This window comes from Heloderma suspectum, chromosome 5 (genome assembly GCF_057233095.1).
Source record: "Heloderma suspectum isolate Gila_16-S chromosome 5, 16-S_ref, whole genome shotgun sequence".
NCBI lineage: Eukaryota > Metazoa > Chordata > Lepidosauria > Squamata > Helodermatidae > Heloderma > Heloderma suspectum.
The window spans coordinates 88,227,283-88,244,384 of record NC_139462.1 but is presented as its reverse complement, the minus strand read 5'-3'; the positions used below and the strand labels follow the sequence as shown (position 1 = coordinate 88,244,384).

Sequence of the window (17,102 nt, the reverse complement as noted above, 5' to 3'; positions counted from 1 at the left end):
GTGTTCGGCCCCCCGAACAAGTTTCGGGGAGAAATTCTCCGCACCCCCCGCACCCCGCACCCCCCCCCCCGGGACGGGACTTGCCTTTGGCGAATGTCCCTCCCGGCGGCGGGTCCGGCTGGCGGTTCGTCGGGTTTCGTCCGGGGCGGGATCGGCAGCCGGTCTTTCGACCGGCTGCTGCCGCCGCCATTCCAATAAAAGAAAAAAAAACATGCCCCCGTGATAGGCTGCGTGACGATTAACGTAGCCTATCATGGCTAGATTTGCAAAGTCAGCTGTGATAGGCTACATAAATCGTCACGTAGCCTATCACGGGTGACTTAAAAAAAAAAAAGTGCGTACGGATAATGGCGGCCCCCATAGGGAGCCGCCATTCACATTCCTTATTTGGTCGCTGTAGTCTACGTAAATCTTTACGTAGACTACTGTGAAAATAAGGGCAACGCTATTTGCGTTGCCCTTATTTTCGCCATAGTCTATGTAAAGATTTACGTAGACTACAGCGACCAAATAAGGAACGCGAATGGCGGCTCCCTATGGGGGCCGCCATTTGCGTACGCACTTTTTTTTTTTTAAATCACCCGTGATAGGCTACGTGACGATTTACATAGCCTATCACGGCTGACTTTGCAGATCTAGCCGTGATAGGCTACGTTAATCGTCACGTAGCCTATCACGGGGGCGTTTTTTTTTTTTTTACTTTTAATTTTGCGGCCAGGCGAGGCGAGGCGCCTCCCCCCCGACCTGAATTTTGGCCGGGCGAGGTGGGAAGCCTCCCCCCCGGCCTGAATTTCGGCCGGGTGAGGCGGGAAGCCTCCCCCCCCCGGCCTGAACTTCGCGGGGAGAGCAGCGAAGCGCCTCCCCCACACCGCGAAAAGCTGCGAGACCAGGTAAGTGACTTTCATGCACCCCTAGCATTCATTCATTCATTCACTCATTCATTCATTCTATTTCTATACTGCTCCATAGCTGAAGCTCTCTGGGTGGTTCACAAAATTACAAACCATTAAAATACATTATATAAAATATAAAACCATTCATTCATGATTGCTTTTGCAATCATGAGATCTAGACACTTTTCTTTTAAAGAGAGAGATGTAATTCTCAGGAGTATCACAGTTTTGAAATAGCTTAGATAAAGGTATCCAAATAAATAAGTATTTGAATGCAAGCCTGGATGAATATAGCATTTAGGAAAGCTAGTAGATTACTTCCCTGTTTTCATCTGTAAATGGTTGCTTTTAAAAGAGACTTGTTTTCTCACTATGATGGATTGCCTGAGGATGGATAATTCTGTCTCAATGCAGCACTACACTAGAAGCCCTTCCGTTTATTTCTGGTCTTACATTCCTACGAATCTGTGATGAATAAAAATAATAGAAAACTTTCCTTCTAGCATAGGGCACGTGTTAGAGCACTGGATACTATTTTTAGCACAGGGTGTTTGTTTTTTTTTAAAAAAATGAATGGTGTGCCAACGCTGTAGCAAATCGGAAGCTGCTGCATCTTCTTAGACCTTGCTTATTTTAATGTCAATCACTTCTTAGGTTGTTATGCAGATTGTTAAGCAGCCCTCTAATTCATAATTGTCTGATTCCCTTTCTTTCTTTCTTTTCCAGCCCACAATGATCATTATTCAGGATCAAGGGCTTCGAAATGGTATCATCACAAAATGGTAAAGATCTGATTACTTAAACGAAGAAGATTTTATGCCATTTGAAAAACAGCAGCAATTTTCTGAACTGGCCAAAATGAATGAACCTTTCACTCTTTAAAACATTGCTCTGTTAAACCCAGGAGGTATAAAACCTGCCTCCTTGTTTTCTCAGCCAAACTTCCAAAAGATGAGAGACTTTACCGCCTGTTGGCTATCAACTGTTTGGGCTGTTTGAATAATGTAAACATATGTGAATGGTATCTACTGCTTAACAGCACACGCCTCTGGGAATCACAGCTGGCATTTTCCTTAAGTAAGAGAAACATAAATCTATTTCCCTGCCATTTTAATGCCAACCAGTCTGCTTATATTCCCCAAGCCTAATTACCAATACATAATGCCCCAAAAGTGTACTCATCAGGAGACAGCATCTTTCACTCAGTGACAATCTCTTTCTTATATGACCCCCCCCCCCCGCAGCATCTCTATATGAGAAACAAAGCTTCCCTCATAGGTTTGAGCAAAGAGACCGATTTCTGCCCTGGTGCCTTCGGAGACGGAGGCTGTGTGCACTAACGGTAGAGAATTATCTCCCCGGTGAAAAGGAAAAGAGTTTGACTTTCTGGGATATTTTTATGCCGAAAATAAACAACCCCCGCCCCCAAAACAAAGCCAGACAGCCCTTTTCTGTCATCTCCCTGCTGCTTTCTTCCTCCCCGCCCCCTCCCTTCATCTGTAAGGCAAAGGCATGTGCTGCTCTGGGGATTCGGGTCCCGAGGTGCCCCCCTCCCCATGCTGAGCAAATATCTATGCGAGGAGCTTTTTATAGCACACTCCGATCAGAACCACGATTGGATCCCTCTTTCTGCAGCCGGCCCTTGCTCCTTTCATCTGTAGCATTCGAATCAAGAATCAGCCCAGAAAGGGTTTTAATTTAAAGTGAGATCCATTCGAAGCATTATTCAAGACAAATAGGCAAACTGCTCTTCCAGCCCCCCCAAGCCACCTCAGCCCCCCTGCCCCTTTCTCCTCTCCCAGCACCGTGCGACGTTAGCGAATAACAGAGGAAAGTCACCAAAGGAGAACAGAAAAGAAAAAAGGCGTGTCCGTCGCTGCGTCTCGTGGCCAGAAACGGCTGGGTGCCGTTGCTCGACGGCCCGCAGTCGCCAAATCCGTGAATGAACCTTGCCGGCTTTTTGAATGGGCTCAGGAATGAATGAATGGACGGGCGAATGAATGGATGAATGGAAGGAGCGTGGAAAGAATGAATGGGGCGCGCGCGGAGCCCCCCCCCCCCGCTCACAACTCGGCCGTGAATGGAGCGCCGTTCCAGCCGACGCCTCGTGGCGGCGCTGTGGCTACGCTGCCCGCTCCGGCGGCAGGCAGCTGGAATCCCCTCGCAGCGCACGTGTCCGGGGCGGGGGGGCCCAGGCGCCAACGCTAGATGTCACCTGGAGGCTACAGTGGCGGCTGGGCGTGGGGAGGGGGCGCGGCTGTTTGGGGAGGGGGTCGGCTGCGCGGATGGCGGCGGCAGCTGCAGCAGCGGGGCGGGCGATCTGCGAGGAGCGGAGGAGGAGGTGGCGGCGGGGGGAGGCTATAAAAGTAACTCGCCGTGGCACATGCACGCTTGGGCGAAACTTCCCCGCCCGAGCGAGGGGGGCATGGCAGGAGCTGGTGAGCGCAGAGCGCCCGGAGGGCATCGGCGGCGGCAGTAGCAGCGCGCCGGACCTTCTGCGGAGCCCGGGGGGGAGCGGGGCTGAATGCCCGCTCCCTGCCGGCCCTCCCCGCTCCGGTCCCGGCTAGAGCAGAGCGAAGGCGACGCTTCGCGCGAGTTGGCCGCGGGCGCCCCCCCCCCCGCCTCCCAGCTTTGCCCCGGGATGGCAGCCCAGTGAGCGGCTCCGGCGCCGGCATGCGCGGCAACGGGAGCGGGCCGAACGGCTCTCAGCCGCCAGACCAGCTCACCCTGGACCGGCCCCCCTGGGTGGCTTCCACCTTGGCCGCCATCCTCATCTTCACCATCGCGGTGGATGTCCTGGGCAACCTGCTGGTGATCCTGTCCGTGTACAGGAACAAGAAGCTGAGGAACGCGGGTGAGAATCGGGACGCGGCGGCGGCGGCGGCGGCGGAGGGGTGGAAGCGAGCCAAACCCACGTCTGCAAAAGGACGGGGGGGGATCGCCTCGGACGCGCCTACGAGGGAGGGGGGGCTTTGCGGGAGGCAGCTGGCCGGGAGGGGCGGGGGCGGCGGGGGGACAGTCGCACTGGGCGACGGTGGCAAAAAAGGCCGCCCCGCCCGCCCGCCGTCTCTAGCGCCGGGGGCGTCGTCCTCGCTTCCTCGGTGTCTCCGGTTTGTTGCGGCTCGTGCGCCGCGCGCGGCAGAGCGAAGTTGGCCGGGGCGGTCCGAGGCGCCGCCGCCGCCGCCGCCGCCGCTAGGGTGCCTGGAGTTTCCCGTGCGCCCAGTCGAATTGTGCGGGGCAGGAGGCGAGCGGGATTCTGGGGAAGCGGATCAGCCGCCGAGCGAAGGCGGCGAGGAGGGCGAGAGCCTTTCCCGGAGGTTTGGGCCGGAGTCGCTCCTGTCCGGGGGGGCTGGTGGCTCCGATGCCAGTGGGGCGGTGAGTCCACTCTGGGTTTCGGTCAGAGCCAGGGAAGCACCTCGGATAGCTCCTTTAGAGCTCTGACTGAAACCCGGAGCGGACTCGCGGCCTCACTGGCATCGGAGCCGCCGGTCCCCGCTGCTCCCGCCGGCTGAAACGGTGCCTCCCCTCCCGCCCCCCAGCGCTTTCCTGCGGGGCGCCTTCGAACTCCGAACGGCTTCCCAACAGTTGAGGGTGGCCCCCCGCTCCCTGCATTCCGGAGCAGCAGTTCCAGGTTGTGCCAGATGCCGAAAGCTTGTCTCTTTCCACCTCAGATCAGTGATCAAGACAGAGGCCACGGGTGTATTCTTAGTAACGGCCACAAAGCCACGTCGCTATTTAAAGCCCTCCATACGGTCGTTCTAGCGCCAGGCAAGCAAAGGAGCACTCTTTTCTTTGCGGTCCCTCCTGACGGACGGGGGTGCGTGGGTCCTAGGGAGCGATGCTCAGTTGATCGCCTAAGCGGAGAAGCGCAGTCACGGATGTCTGTTGCGGATGGCACTTAATAGCGACAGTGTTCTGTTTGGTTTTCAGTCGGGCACGGCGATTGTGACAGAACTGTGCAAAGTCAAGGAACGTTCGTTTGGCTGGTGCTGAGGCATGGTCGGGAAAAGATGGATTTAATGCGGAGAAGCTTCTTCTGTGCACTCTCGTTATTTACTCATTTTAAATGCTGAGAGCACCTGATGGCTAAACTAGGCATGGTGGGTTGCTGGGCGTGTGTTTTGAGGAGGCAGGGGAGGGGGACGGATGGACAAGATAAGATCAGGGATGGTCTCTTGAGCAAATCTGTCTCAGTTCATGGATTATTGGTTCGACAGACAGGGGAACTTCAGAATCATTCTGCTTTATCATGTCAGACCAGCTGGTGTGCACCTGTACAAAACCAATGCACTCATCCCCCCTTTAAATTTTCATTGGAAAAAAAAACAACAACAACAGAAGGAGACAAACACGTGCTGGGAATTGCGTCAGCAAACCAATCAAGAATGTGCTTCCACATTTCCCCCCACTCCTCCTTCCAGTGTTTCAAAGCTCTGGTTTGTGGTCTTAATGAAATGGCTTGCAGAATTTTGTTGGACTTGTACCCTGGGACACTGCTTACTCTCATTGTCCTTGTGCTGTTTTCGAAATCTGGTAAGACAAGACAATTAGATCCTGAGGACAATTCTGAAAAGCACTTATTTATTTATTTATTTCATTTCTATACCGCCCAATAGCCGAAGCTCTCTGGGCGGTTCACTTATTTTTGCATGCCCTTTCAGTTGTGGCTAGGAGGATGGAGTAGCATGTCATAATGTGTTCTGGGCATCTATGGTGTTTGAGAAATAATAATAACAATAATAATAATACTTTTTCCTATGTAACTACTGGAACTTCTGTAGCTGGAATTTTGTCTGTATTTAAAGTATTGTCCCTTGTGGGTTTTGTTGTGGTTATTTTTTCAGTTTGGGGAATTTCTTTCTTTCTTTATTTGGAGGCTGATATACACAAAGGTTGATCTGCAGTATCCTATGACGTCTGAAATAAGAAATGACAACAGAAATGCTTGGTTTTCTAGACAAGTTAGGTCATGAATTTTAGACCTCCTCTGGGGTGCTGTATGCATTGGATAATATCCAATGTATATTATTTGGATAATATCCAAAGCAGACTTCTACTTGTCTGCATAATACGTATTAATACATAATATGTATTATTCTACATAATATGTATGTACATAATTATGTACATATTATGTATATTGGATAATATCCAATGTATATTATTTGGATAATATCCAAAGCAGACTTCTACTTGTGCAATGGAAGTTTCTCTTTCTTTTATCCCCCATGCAACCCCTTGAGCCCACCCCACCAAATCTGCTCTGTAGCAGATTTAAGGGGTTTTGGGGGAGCTGCAGGGGGTATGGAAATTGATTCCACTGACAGATGCTGTTCTATCGGTGGACGAACACCACTGGATAAAACCTATTCCTTTTCCCTCCCTACTTTGAAAGCACTTCCGTATGGATTCTCATGTGGGACAATGCAGCTTTTGTGCATTTCACTCCATCTCTTTCTTTTCTAAATGTTTTATTTGCAACACCAAGATAACAGCAACCAAAAGGCCATCCCCCCCCAAAAAAAAGCAGAGGAAGGGGGAAAAAATCATATCCTGAAACATAACTATATTCAGTAATCATTACCTATAGGGAAAAGAGGGGGGGGGGAGAAAACACAAGGATGGGGAGAAAAAGGGTCAACATTTTGATTTCAAATATATACATTACTATAAGCTGTCCATATATCTAAATAAGCATCCATACACACTTTGACGTTTGTAGGAGATACGGTGAAACATTGCAAGAGCAGTAAGATCTCCAGTCCACGGAGTGATACCTGGTGGATATTTTTCCTTCCAAGCTTGAAAAGTCTCTTTTCAACTCTTTTTTCTCAGTATCCACTTTTGCTGTCTATCTGTTAGTCCCCACATCACAGGGTTGTAATTTAAAAGTGGATGTACATTCACTATTGTCACAGATCTTTGAAGAACAAAATTTAGAAGAGCAATGACTTCCAACAAAAAAGAAGCCGCAACAGGACATGCCCACATCATATGCCGCAATGAGATGCCTCTGCATCTGGCAGAGCTAGCCAGTTTCTTCTTAGCAAGCCTCTGTGGTGTCCAGTATACACGAAACACCAATTTTTGTTGGATCCATCTCAGTTTTAAATCTATAGAAATAGTACATATGGAATCTAAGGCAATTTTCCATGGATTAAACTGTATAGAGCATTCCAATTCCTTATTCCATTCATCTCTGACCCTCTGAACATCTACTTTACTACAGAAGATTTTTATAGACAGCTATTGTGGGCTTAGCTTTCTGTAAGGAACCAATTAATTCCTCCAGCAGTGCAGGAGAGGCTGAAGCACTCATCGCTGATGGGCTGCATATAGACTCCAACAAGCTGAATACTGCCACCTAGTACTAGATGATAAATGATACTAAACTGCAAACTGAAAATGGTAGGAATTCATCATCCAAACCTATTAGCTGATCTAAAGTATAAATTCAGTTGTGAGTCCAATTCCTCCCCGTAAAAGGTTGCCTCTGATTTCAAAACTGGATTCTCCCATAAGGTTAGTTTAGCATGAGAATATGGATCACACTGCAGCTGGTGAGCCATTGCATTCTGAGTCTCTCTCACTGCTAAGATTGTTGGTGGAATTGGTGGATACCTAGACCCCAACTCCAGCCAGCCAGAAAGGCTTACCAAATAATTTGACTCCAAAACTGCCCATTGAGGAGTATTAAAGGAAAAAGGTTGTATAACAGTCGTTAGTACAGGTTAACGAATAAGATTTATGATATAAACCAACATCTGGAAAATTAAATCCTCCCTCTTTAAGGGGAGTCCCTCTAAACTGAAACTCAATCCAGAGTTTCAGTTACGTATTGGAGGCAGCATGCCTTTCAATAGCAGTTGCCTTTCAATACCAGTATACAGAGATCGAAACTCAGTCTTTCAGTCTCTCTAAACTGAAACTCAATCCAGACAAGACGTAGGTAGTGTTAGTGGTTCGTCTGCCCGGCTAGGTGATATTCAACCTGTTCTGGAGGGGGTTGCACTCCCCCTAAAGGATCAGGTTCGTAGTTTGGGGGTGCTCTTGGATCCAGAACTGTCACTTGAGGCACAGGTGAACTCAGTGGCACGGAGCACTTTTTATCAGCTTAGGCTGGTATACCAACTACGTCCTTATCTGGACAGAGAGATAGCCTAGCTACAGTTATCCATGCTCTGATAACTTCTCGTCTGGATTACTGCAATGCGTTATACGTGGGGCTGCCTTTGAAAACAGTCCGGAAACTTCAGCTGGTCCAAAATAGGGCAGCAAGATTGTTAACAGGGACTGGCCTGCGAGCTCATATTACGCCAGTACTTTTCCAGCTGCACTGGCTGCCAGTCCATTTCCGGGCCCGATTCAAAGTGCTGGTGTTAACATTCAAAGCCCTTAACGGCTTGGGGCCAGGTTGCCTGAAGGATCGCCTCCTCCCATATGTGCCTGCCTGGACCTTAAGATCATCATCAGCGGCCCTTCTCCGTGAGCTCCTGCCAAAGGAAGTGAGGCGGGTGGCTACTAGGAGGAGGGGTTTTTCTGCTGTGGCACCCCGGCTCTGGAATGAGCTCCCTAGTGAGGTTCACCTGGTGCCTACATTGTATTCCTTTCGGTGCCAGGTGAAGATCTTTTTATTTTCCCAGGCATTTTAGCATTTTAGCTTTCTAAATTTTTATCTTTGCTGTTTTAAATCTGTATTTTAAACTCCTGCACTGCTGCTAGGTTTTATTCTGGTTGTATTGTTATACTTTGGTTTTAATGTTCTATATATTTTAAATTGTTTTATTGTGTGTTGTTTGGTTTTAATTTTTGTGAACCGCCCAGAGAGCTTTGGCTATTGGGCAGTATAGAAATGAAATAAATAAATAAATAAATAAATCTTTAATTGACAACTGCATCTTCTTCAGTGAAAAACTGAGGATCCCCCCGCCCCAGTAAGCTTCCAAAATACTATGTAAAGTTGTTGAAAATATATTTGAGGAATATATAAAGGGTTAGGGCTAGAAAACTACCTAATACATAAATTACCTGTGGCAAGACATTTGTCTTAAATATATTAAACTTACTCCAAGTGCTTAAATTAAGTGATGCCCATCTTTCCAAGTTGAAAGATATTTCCTTCATATGTACACACGCTAAGAAATTAGGGTTGTCTGTAGTTTCTCCGGGCATGTAAACCAAGTATAAATGCACCGACCTCCCCCCACCCCCACCCCATGGATCATATTTTATGACAATTGCATATTATTTCCTATGTGGATGAATTCCATAGACTAGCCTTCCCCAACCTGGCACTCTCCAGATGTTTTGGGCCACAACCCCCATCAACACCAGCCAGCATGGTCAGGGGTCAGGGATGATGGGAGTTGTAGTCCAAAACATCTGGACGGTGTCAGGTTGGGGAAAGCAACATATAGATGCACACAAAATGTAGTGACTGTAGCCTGTATCACCAAGGACGGAGTTGAATCATTAGCCTCTTTTAATGTATTGTTGAGTCTTTCTGGATCCACCAAGTCAAGCCTCTCCCAAGCTGGAGGGCCGTAGCTAAGTGGAAGAGCTCCTGTTTTACAAACAGAATGTCCTAGGTTCCATTCCTGGCATTTCCTGTTAAAGTATCTGAGGTAGCAGGATCAGGAAGGACCCCTCCTTAAGATCTTAAAGAACAACTGCCAATTGGAGTAGATAGTAGTCAGCTAGTTGGGTGAATGACATGTCTCATTTTGCAGCAGTTTCCCTGGGCTTTGTTTCCTAGAACTCGGTTACATTGTGGCAAGGAAGTTGTATTCAACCTGAGGGGAATGTAATTGGACAAAGGACAGTTTCACACAAGAGCTCATTGCTGCTGCTTTCTGTTTTGCAATTGCAAAAACTACAAAAGCCAAAATGTGCAATCGTGTTCTCTCCTGCATTTATGACAAGTCAGGGCCATGTCATGTGTTCTGTTTTCCAGGTGTACACAGTAAGCGTATATCTAGAAGTGTGAATATGACAACCTTGTTTACCAGTGTGTATTGTATGGGTACCCTTGTCAGCTCTGAGTGGCACAGCCAGTCTGTGTAATGTATGAACTGGCCTTATGTGACACAGAATTCATGAAAGAGGCTTAAATATGCTCTTGAGTGTCTTTCTCATTGAAAGCCGTAGTTGAGACCTGTTGGATACCATGGCTGGGAGAACTGTTGGATACCATGGTCGGAAGATGATTAGACTGGAACATAGAGTTTCCTACAAACAGGTTCTACTGTTCAAGGAACAGCCTACCTGCCCTACCCCAAAGCCTGTATTTTGAGAACTGTGGCTTTATCCAGGTTGTCCGCACCACATTCCACTGCTATTCTCAGACATTTCTATTTGTTTGACTTCAGCTTGTTTCTCTGATTGTCTTTTCACTGTTGCAATAAAGGATGGAGACAAACTTGTGCTAAGAGAGTAACTGGAAATACAGAATCTTGGGTTGTATCCAATGTTAGTCCTACTCAGAGTAGGGCCCATTGAAATGAATAGAACTTAAGTTAGAGAAGCATTGGATACAACCCCTTGTGATTTTGAATCACTACAGTTTGGTGGATTGTGGGAACACACTATAATTAACAGCACAATCTTCTACTTGTCTGGTCAGAAGTCAGTCCACTGAGTTCAATGAGACTTACTCTGATGATAGAATAGATCTGTTTTCCTCTGTCTGTAGATAGTAATTAAACTTTTGAGGTAAGTTTATTCTAGTAAAATGGCATTTAAACATTTCCCAATTAACTGAACTTTTTGAAAGAATAACACTGTTCTCTTTTATTATACATTTTTTATTTGTACATAATTGAAAAATGGGAAGTATTTAAAATACAGATCCCCACCATTCTCAATAATGGAGGGTTTGCTCTTTAGTGAAATGTAGGATTAGGCTATAACTATCATAAACTCTGTGATGTCAAAGTCTTCAGATATATATTTACATATTTCGTGCATCTTTACACCTGTGAGAATACTATTAAATAAGACTCAGCAAAACAACGTGGGATTGCCAATGCTAGTGAAATTGGACACCTGCAAAAGGATATTCAAGTTTCAGCAGTAGCATTATTTTGTGGGGGTGTGTGTGTGAGAGCAAGGATTTTCCTTTGCATTTGTTGATGCTACTTATGCTTTTAAATATAATAATGGTATATACAACATACATACCTTTCTTCTTTTATTTGTAATTTGCTAATCACAAGGGAAGTACAACTATTTCCAGGGTCAAAATGGAACCTTGTATATTAACATGGTCATTTGCTGGCATTTTCCATTGTGAAAAACTTGGGCACTGGCTGGAAATCCCACTTGGAACAGGTCAGGGAGGAACAGAAGATGCCTCCTGAAGAAGATGTATCTCCATGAAGATTGCCTTGCCTTCTCTCTACAAAGAAAACAGACAGATTCAAGCCACTTGGATATGGTGGTGGTAGTGGTTGTGGGGATCCTTTTGTATCTCATGACACAATGGTTGAAGAAAACTTCACAGTGGATATCTGGACTTCTTTTATTATCTTTGGGGGGAAAGAAAAGAAAAGAGAGAGCTATGCACAGTAGAAAGGCCTTAAAAGACCTTGACAAGAAGGTCTCTCCTGCCCAGCAATAAGAACTTTAGTAAGAGCCAGTGTGCTCAAAGAGAGGATTCAGTGCCCCCATGACGTTTGTCCCAGCAAGCAGGCGTGTCTGATACAAAGGGCTCCTTCGTAGTCACAGGCATGGCTTCAGTAGATGCTCTTCTAGACACAGAAGCTGGTGATGCTACTGGTAGGATCCTCTTTTATTTAATGTACTTGACTGTGATAAGTTTCATCTGATCTGTTTTAGGATTGAACAGACTCCAGGAAAAAAGTTCAGTCCCTGGTGCTAGTAACTACAATCCAAGTTGTGTTTGCTTCTACCAGCACCCTGATCTTGATGTGTACAGACAGGTCTTCATGTATGGGCCATCCCATGGACTTCAGCCGGCACAAGCATGATGTGCACATATAAAAGAGAAAATGCACAACAGAATATGCATACACATATTGGCTACTTCCATGAAATGACTGGGGCAGCCCTCAGTGGCAGGAAGTGGTCTGTGTGTACATGAGAGCTTCCAATTCTGGAAGAAACAGATTGATCAGGGTGAAAGATTCAATTTTGTCCTCTATGTCTGTTGGGCTTTACCGTTTCTACACCTTGCAGAAGATACATAGAAGGCATAAGGATTTTGATGTGTGAATTATATTCAGCATAATGTTCTCCACTTGATTGACCAATTTCAATCATTGGTTAGAGGTAGATATCTTTAGTTAGATGTCTCGTATCAGGGATGGTGCATTACTGCAGAACATCTTAACTCCATAGAACCTAATTATATGTCTTATGTCCTACTGGCACATCTCTTTTGAATGCAATGGATGCTTCTTGTATCATAGTTCTAAAATGTCGTACTGTCTCTCATTCTTTCTGATTGATTGTTTGGACAATACTGGTTGAAGAAAGCAGGGAAGCCAAAACTTTCATCCACATTAGTTGGGTTGTAGAATCATAGAATCATAGGGTTGGAAGGGGCCTACAAGACCATCGAGTCCAGCCTCCTGCTCAATGCCTGATTCCCAGGCGGTCTCCCATCCAAGTACTAACCAGGGCTGACCCTGCTTAGCTTCCGAGATCAGATGAGATCAGGCACATCCAGCCCTTTGCTCAGTTTGTGTCCAATGTTAGTGTAACTTAAGTCCCGTTCATTTCAATAGTCTCCTCTAAGTAGGACTAACACTGGATACAACCCATCCTTTTTCATATAATTTTATTCTTAACCCACTATCAGGGACACTTTGCAGTTGACCATAGCCCAACCAGGGATGGTCAAGTGATGGACATCCCATGAAGGATGCTGGCCCCGGCAGCCCTACGAAATTATGATTCCTAACAAGAAACGACAATTGTTTTTAAATGTTGTGTGAAAGAGATTCCACATTTGAAATATTACATCTATCTTGGAGATTCATATGCAATGCACTGGACATAGTCTTAAAATACATGCTCCGTAACTCTGAAGAGCTTGCTGCTAGATTATGCCCTAACTTTATTTTGCAACCTTGCCACCTATGGAAAGTTTACACTACTGGTTTGCAGAACACTACTTGAGATCTGTGAAGCCCCTGAGGTTGGCTGCCCTTGGCCTAGTCTATTAGCATTCTCTTTATCCTCTTGCCTACAGAGCTCACACAGTACCTTTTAGTTAAACAGGGAAATGATGGCTGCTTCACGCAAAAGGCACATGTCTTTTTTCCTACACAAAATGTACTTGTGTGTGGGAAGACCATGTGTACACAACATACGTAAGCACGCAGCATATAGCTGCTAAAGTGTAATGAATGAACATGTGCCTGTTTCTTAGAGCAGGAATTTACCGCCAAACATGGTACATTTGCCGCATGTCATGGGGTGCATATGCTTGTTACACAGAAATGACAATGACAATGACAGGATGCTGACTCGTGTGAGGAAACTCCCGACTCGTCTGTATACCTTTGTGTGCAATTTGTGCTATGGGGATCAGGACTGAAATGAGACCCAGTTATGGCACCCTCCTCGCAAACTACATCGGTGCACTGCTTGCTTGGGTGGGCTCAGCTCAGGGAGATACTGAAGAAAAGAATGAGCATGTGTGCGGCAGAGACCTTGGTTTCTTCCCTGGACTCTGGGGGACTCTGGGTATTGTTCTTTTGAATGGTTGGCCATTCAGAGGGTGAAAAACAAGTAATTCAGCACATGCTAACTTTATCCTCGCTTCTTTTTATTTGGCATTCACAGTTTTATGGAGAATTACTGCTGTTCAGAGATCAGCCTGATAGGTTAAAAGAAGAATTCTGCAGTTAAAAGTATAAAACAAAAACATGACAAAGAAACTAGGACAGGCACTTGAAAAGACTAGCAGCTATGAATTGTGTGGCCTGTCAAGGCCTTGATCCATTTCCTGTCTTTGCTGACTGCAGCTATGGGGGTGGGGCCAAAGCTCTGGTGTGGACTGTGGATCAGGTACCTGGTAGGGTAGGCCAGCCTGTGTGGCTTTCGGGACCATGTTCACCCAGTATATCACAGAGTTGCCCATGCCTGTGTGAGGAGTATCTCACATCCAGTTGTTTTTTTAAATTTAAACATGAGATGTTTGTGGATACGCAAGCACAGTAATAATGCAAGAGATGTTAAAATGGTGTCTGCAAACATCTCTGATTCATACTAATATCCTTATGCCTTCATTGTTATTCATGCAAAGAAAGCAATACATCAAGAACAAAGGAACGGAGCAGTTTTGAATCTTGTTCTATAGAAGAATTATTCAAGTATATGTGTGTGTTTTTAAAAATCACATTTGCCCTATTAGGTACCAGGCCCTGCATGCCTTGCACATGTAAAAAATCTCTAGTTTTGGTGAACAAGGATTATTTGTTTTATTGCTGTTTATATGATTACTGCTTTCAGTCATAATTTCCCACTTGCTATCCTGTCACTTCTTCCTTTCTATACGTCCTGTGTCTATCGGACCTGCTTGAACTGATTCTTGCAAGATGCTAAAATAAAAACCGAAATCTGCAGCACACGTTTGGGGAAATCCTTCTTTCTGAATATCAAATTTATTTTTCACATTAGGATCATGCTTCCATAATTAAAATGCAAGTTTTAAACCCATTAGCAGAAATGCTTCAGTATAAAGCAAAAGGGTTGGATCTAGGCTTAGTCATACTTAGAGCAGATCCACTGAAATTCATTTCAATGGGACATAACTTAGTCAAGCCCCATTGATTTCAATAGATCTGCTCTAAACCTGGATCCAATCCAAAACGTTTCTTCTGTGCTCAGTCAGAAAACGAGGAAGGAAATATATTTACCTGAAAAATGTGTTTTTCATCTAGGGTTTTTTTGAGGGTGGAAGGTGTTGTTTTTGTTTTAATTTTGGAGGGACCTGACCCATTGTCCCATTCCTTATTGCACACTGTTGGTTGTTAAGTTGGAAGCACAAAGCAACCTGTGATTGTTTTACTCAGTTCCCTGTTTCCAGTTCCCTTACACTTTTAAACTTGGACACATAATCCCAATTTCACACATTGTTGCTTGTTCTCAAACCTCCACCTTAATGTGGCTGTAATGCTATTGCCACTAGGTGAGAATACCAAATCGGCCGGGCAATTGATATTCCCCAGGCACCACCACGTTCTTCTGACTGTGCATCCCTCCCAGATTGTAAGTTCTCTCATAAATATACTGCTGAATTCAATCTGTTCTTAGCCAAACAAGAGGGTAAAGTTATCAAAAACACAGGATAGAAATGTAGGGAGGCCAATGGAAGGGCTCAGAGCAAAGTCCACTGTTGTTGTTGTTGTCGTTTTGAATATGTAGGATAATATTTCTTCATTTAACATAGACCTTACCGTAGTGCAGTACAGATGTGTCACTGTCTCCCTGCAATCCATGACTTCCAAATCAGAAAGCAGCCTTGAAAACATGCACTTTCAGCTCCTCCCTCCTCTCCCCTCTTGTGCAAATGTTCTCATCCCTTCCCTCATTGACATTACCCGGGGTTTATAACTTTGCATCTGAACTAGGGTGGCCACATATGCACTGGCAAGGAGGACAGTGATTTGCATAAAATCTGCATATGCTAATAGATATTATTATAATTTAAATGGAAATACAATTTCATAGTGGCGAAGACTGTGACCAGGCCACCCGTGTGCCTGCCTGCTTAGGCTGCTGTTCAGGTGCTGTTGATGGATAGCTTCAGTACCCTGCTACTCTCCCTTCTTATGGTGCTTTTTCTTTAAAGCAGACTTGGGCAGGACAGCCCTTCAAATAGAGGACACTTTCAAAACAGAGGACTGTCCACTGTAAAATAAGAAAAATGCCCACCCTAATCTGCACTTACACCAACCATAGTTAGCTCTAAGCAGCTCCCTTCTGGCTAGAGTTTGCAAATCCACTTCAAACCTTGGTTAAGGTTTCAAAGGTTCGCACCAGATGTAATGCTAAATGCAGCTGAAGCTGATGAGGGAAGGTCCAGATTCGCACCGAGAAGAGGGAAGGAGAGTGTGTTCCTGAGACCGGCTCTCAGTTTGCAAACCATGGTTTGCAAGGAGCCCGAGTTATGCCTGCACCGGGCCTTTGTAAACAACAGCCACAGCAGCAGGAGGCAAAATGTAGCCAAGCTGTAGCATCAGGAGGATCATGTAGAACAGCTTTACTGGATGGAACCATTTCAGAATACAGGTGGGAAATTGCATCTTTGAATGCTCTCATAACTAATATGTTTTACCTGGTTGATAGAAAGGAGTTGTTGGTGTGTTTTTTTTGGCACAGTGGGGCATTCAAGCCTTCATTCCACCACCTCCAATCTGTGCCGGTGTGGTCTAGCAAGAGCTGCCCCCTGTGACTCTGCCAACTGTGCAGCATGGCTTTCTGTTAATTCTTCTGAGCATGTACATTCAAATCTACATTTACATAGGAATCCGAACTTGTAGCCGAGCCCTTATATAACACTGCCGATCAGCTGGGCTTGCATAATTGGACCTTGCCTCCTTCTAAAAAATATGTGACATTTTGGGCTAGCAACATCATTAACTGGTGGATGAAGAGCTTTTGATTTCTTTGCATAGGTATTTGTTGAAAGACAAATACTCAGTGTAAGGTCAAAAAGCTGCCACTTTCGCCCTCATTGTTCGTGATGGTCTATTTTTAAATTGAATTATATTTCTAGTCAAATATTTTTCATTGCCTTAGTTTTCATAAAAAGCAGATTTTTTTGTTGTGGTTGTCTTAAATTTTGGAGTAAGGAAGTCCTTGTCTTTATTACAGATGTTCTTTGAATGGCTTCTGGATATCCTGAGAGAGAATGGAGGATTTGAGGAACATCTGGATCATCAGAAGCAGGTTTTCACTTTTAGAAGACCAACTGCTAACATGCAAACTCAGGATCTGAAGGCAAGAGAGTGAACAATGGATGACAATGGATATTTGTAGTTCAGAGTTGCCTAACGTCAGGTAGCATAAATGGTAAGCAAATTGTGTCTGGTGGGGGTGGGGGAAATCTATCTGAGGTTGGAATCCGGTATCCGTTCACTTGGGAGTAAGCCCCACTGAACTCAATTGGACTTACTTTTGAAGTAGACATGTATAGGATTGTGCTGCGAGATGTTGGATTTTGGCTGTGGGTGGACA

General features: G+C 45.5%; 1 protein-coding gene across 1 annotated transcript in view; it reads left to right on the top strand.

Moving 5' to 3' along the window:
* Nucleotides 1-3,566: 3,566 nt before the first annotated feature.
* MTNR1A (melatonin receptor 1A) overlaps nucleotides 3,567-17,102 on the top strand; it is a 98,999-nt gene continuing 85,463 nt past the window's right edge. The window contains exon 1 of the mRNA XM_084856629.1: nucleotides 3,567-3,747. Coding sequence (XP_084712755.1) covers nucleotides 3,567-3,747 — 181 coding nt within the window. The remainder of the gene's footprint in view (nucleotides 3,748-17,102) is intronic.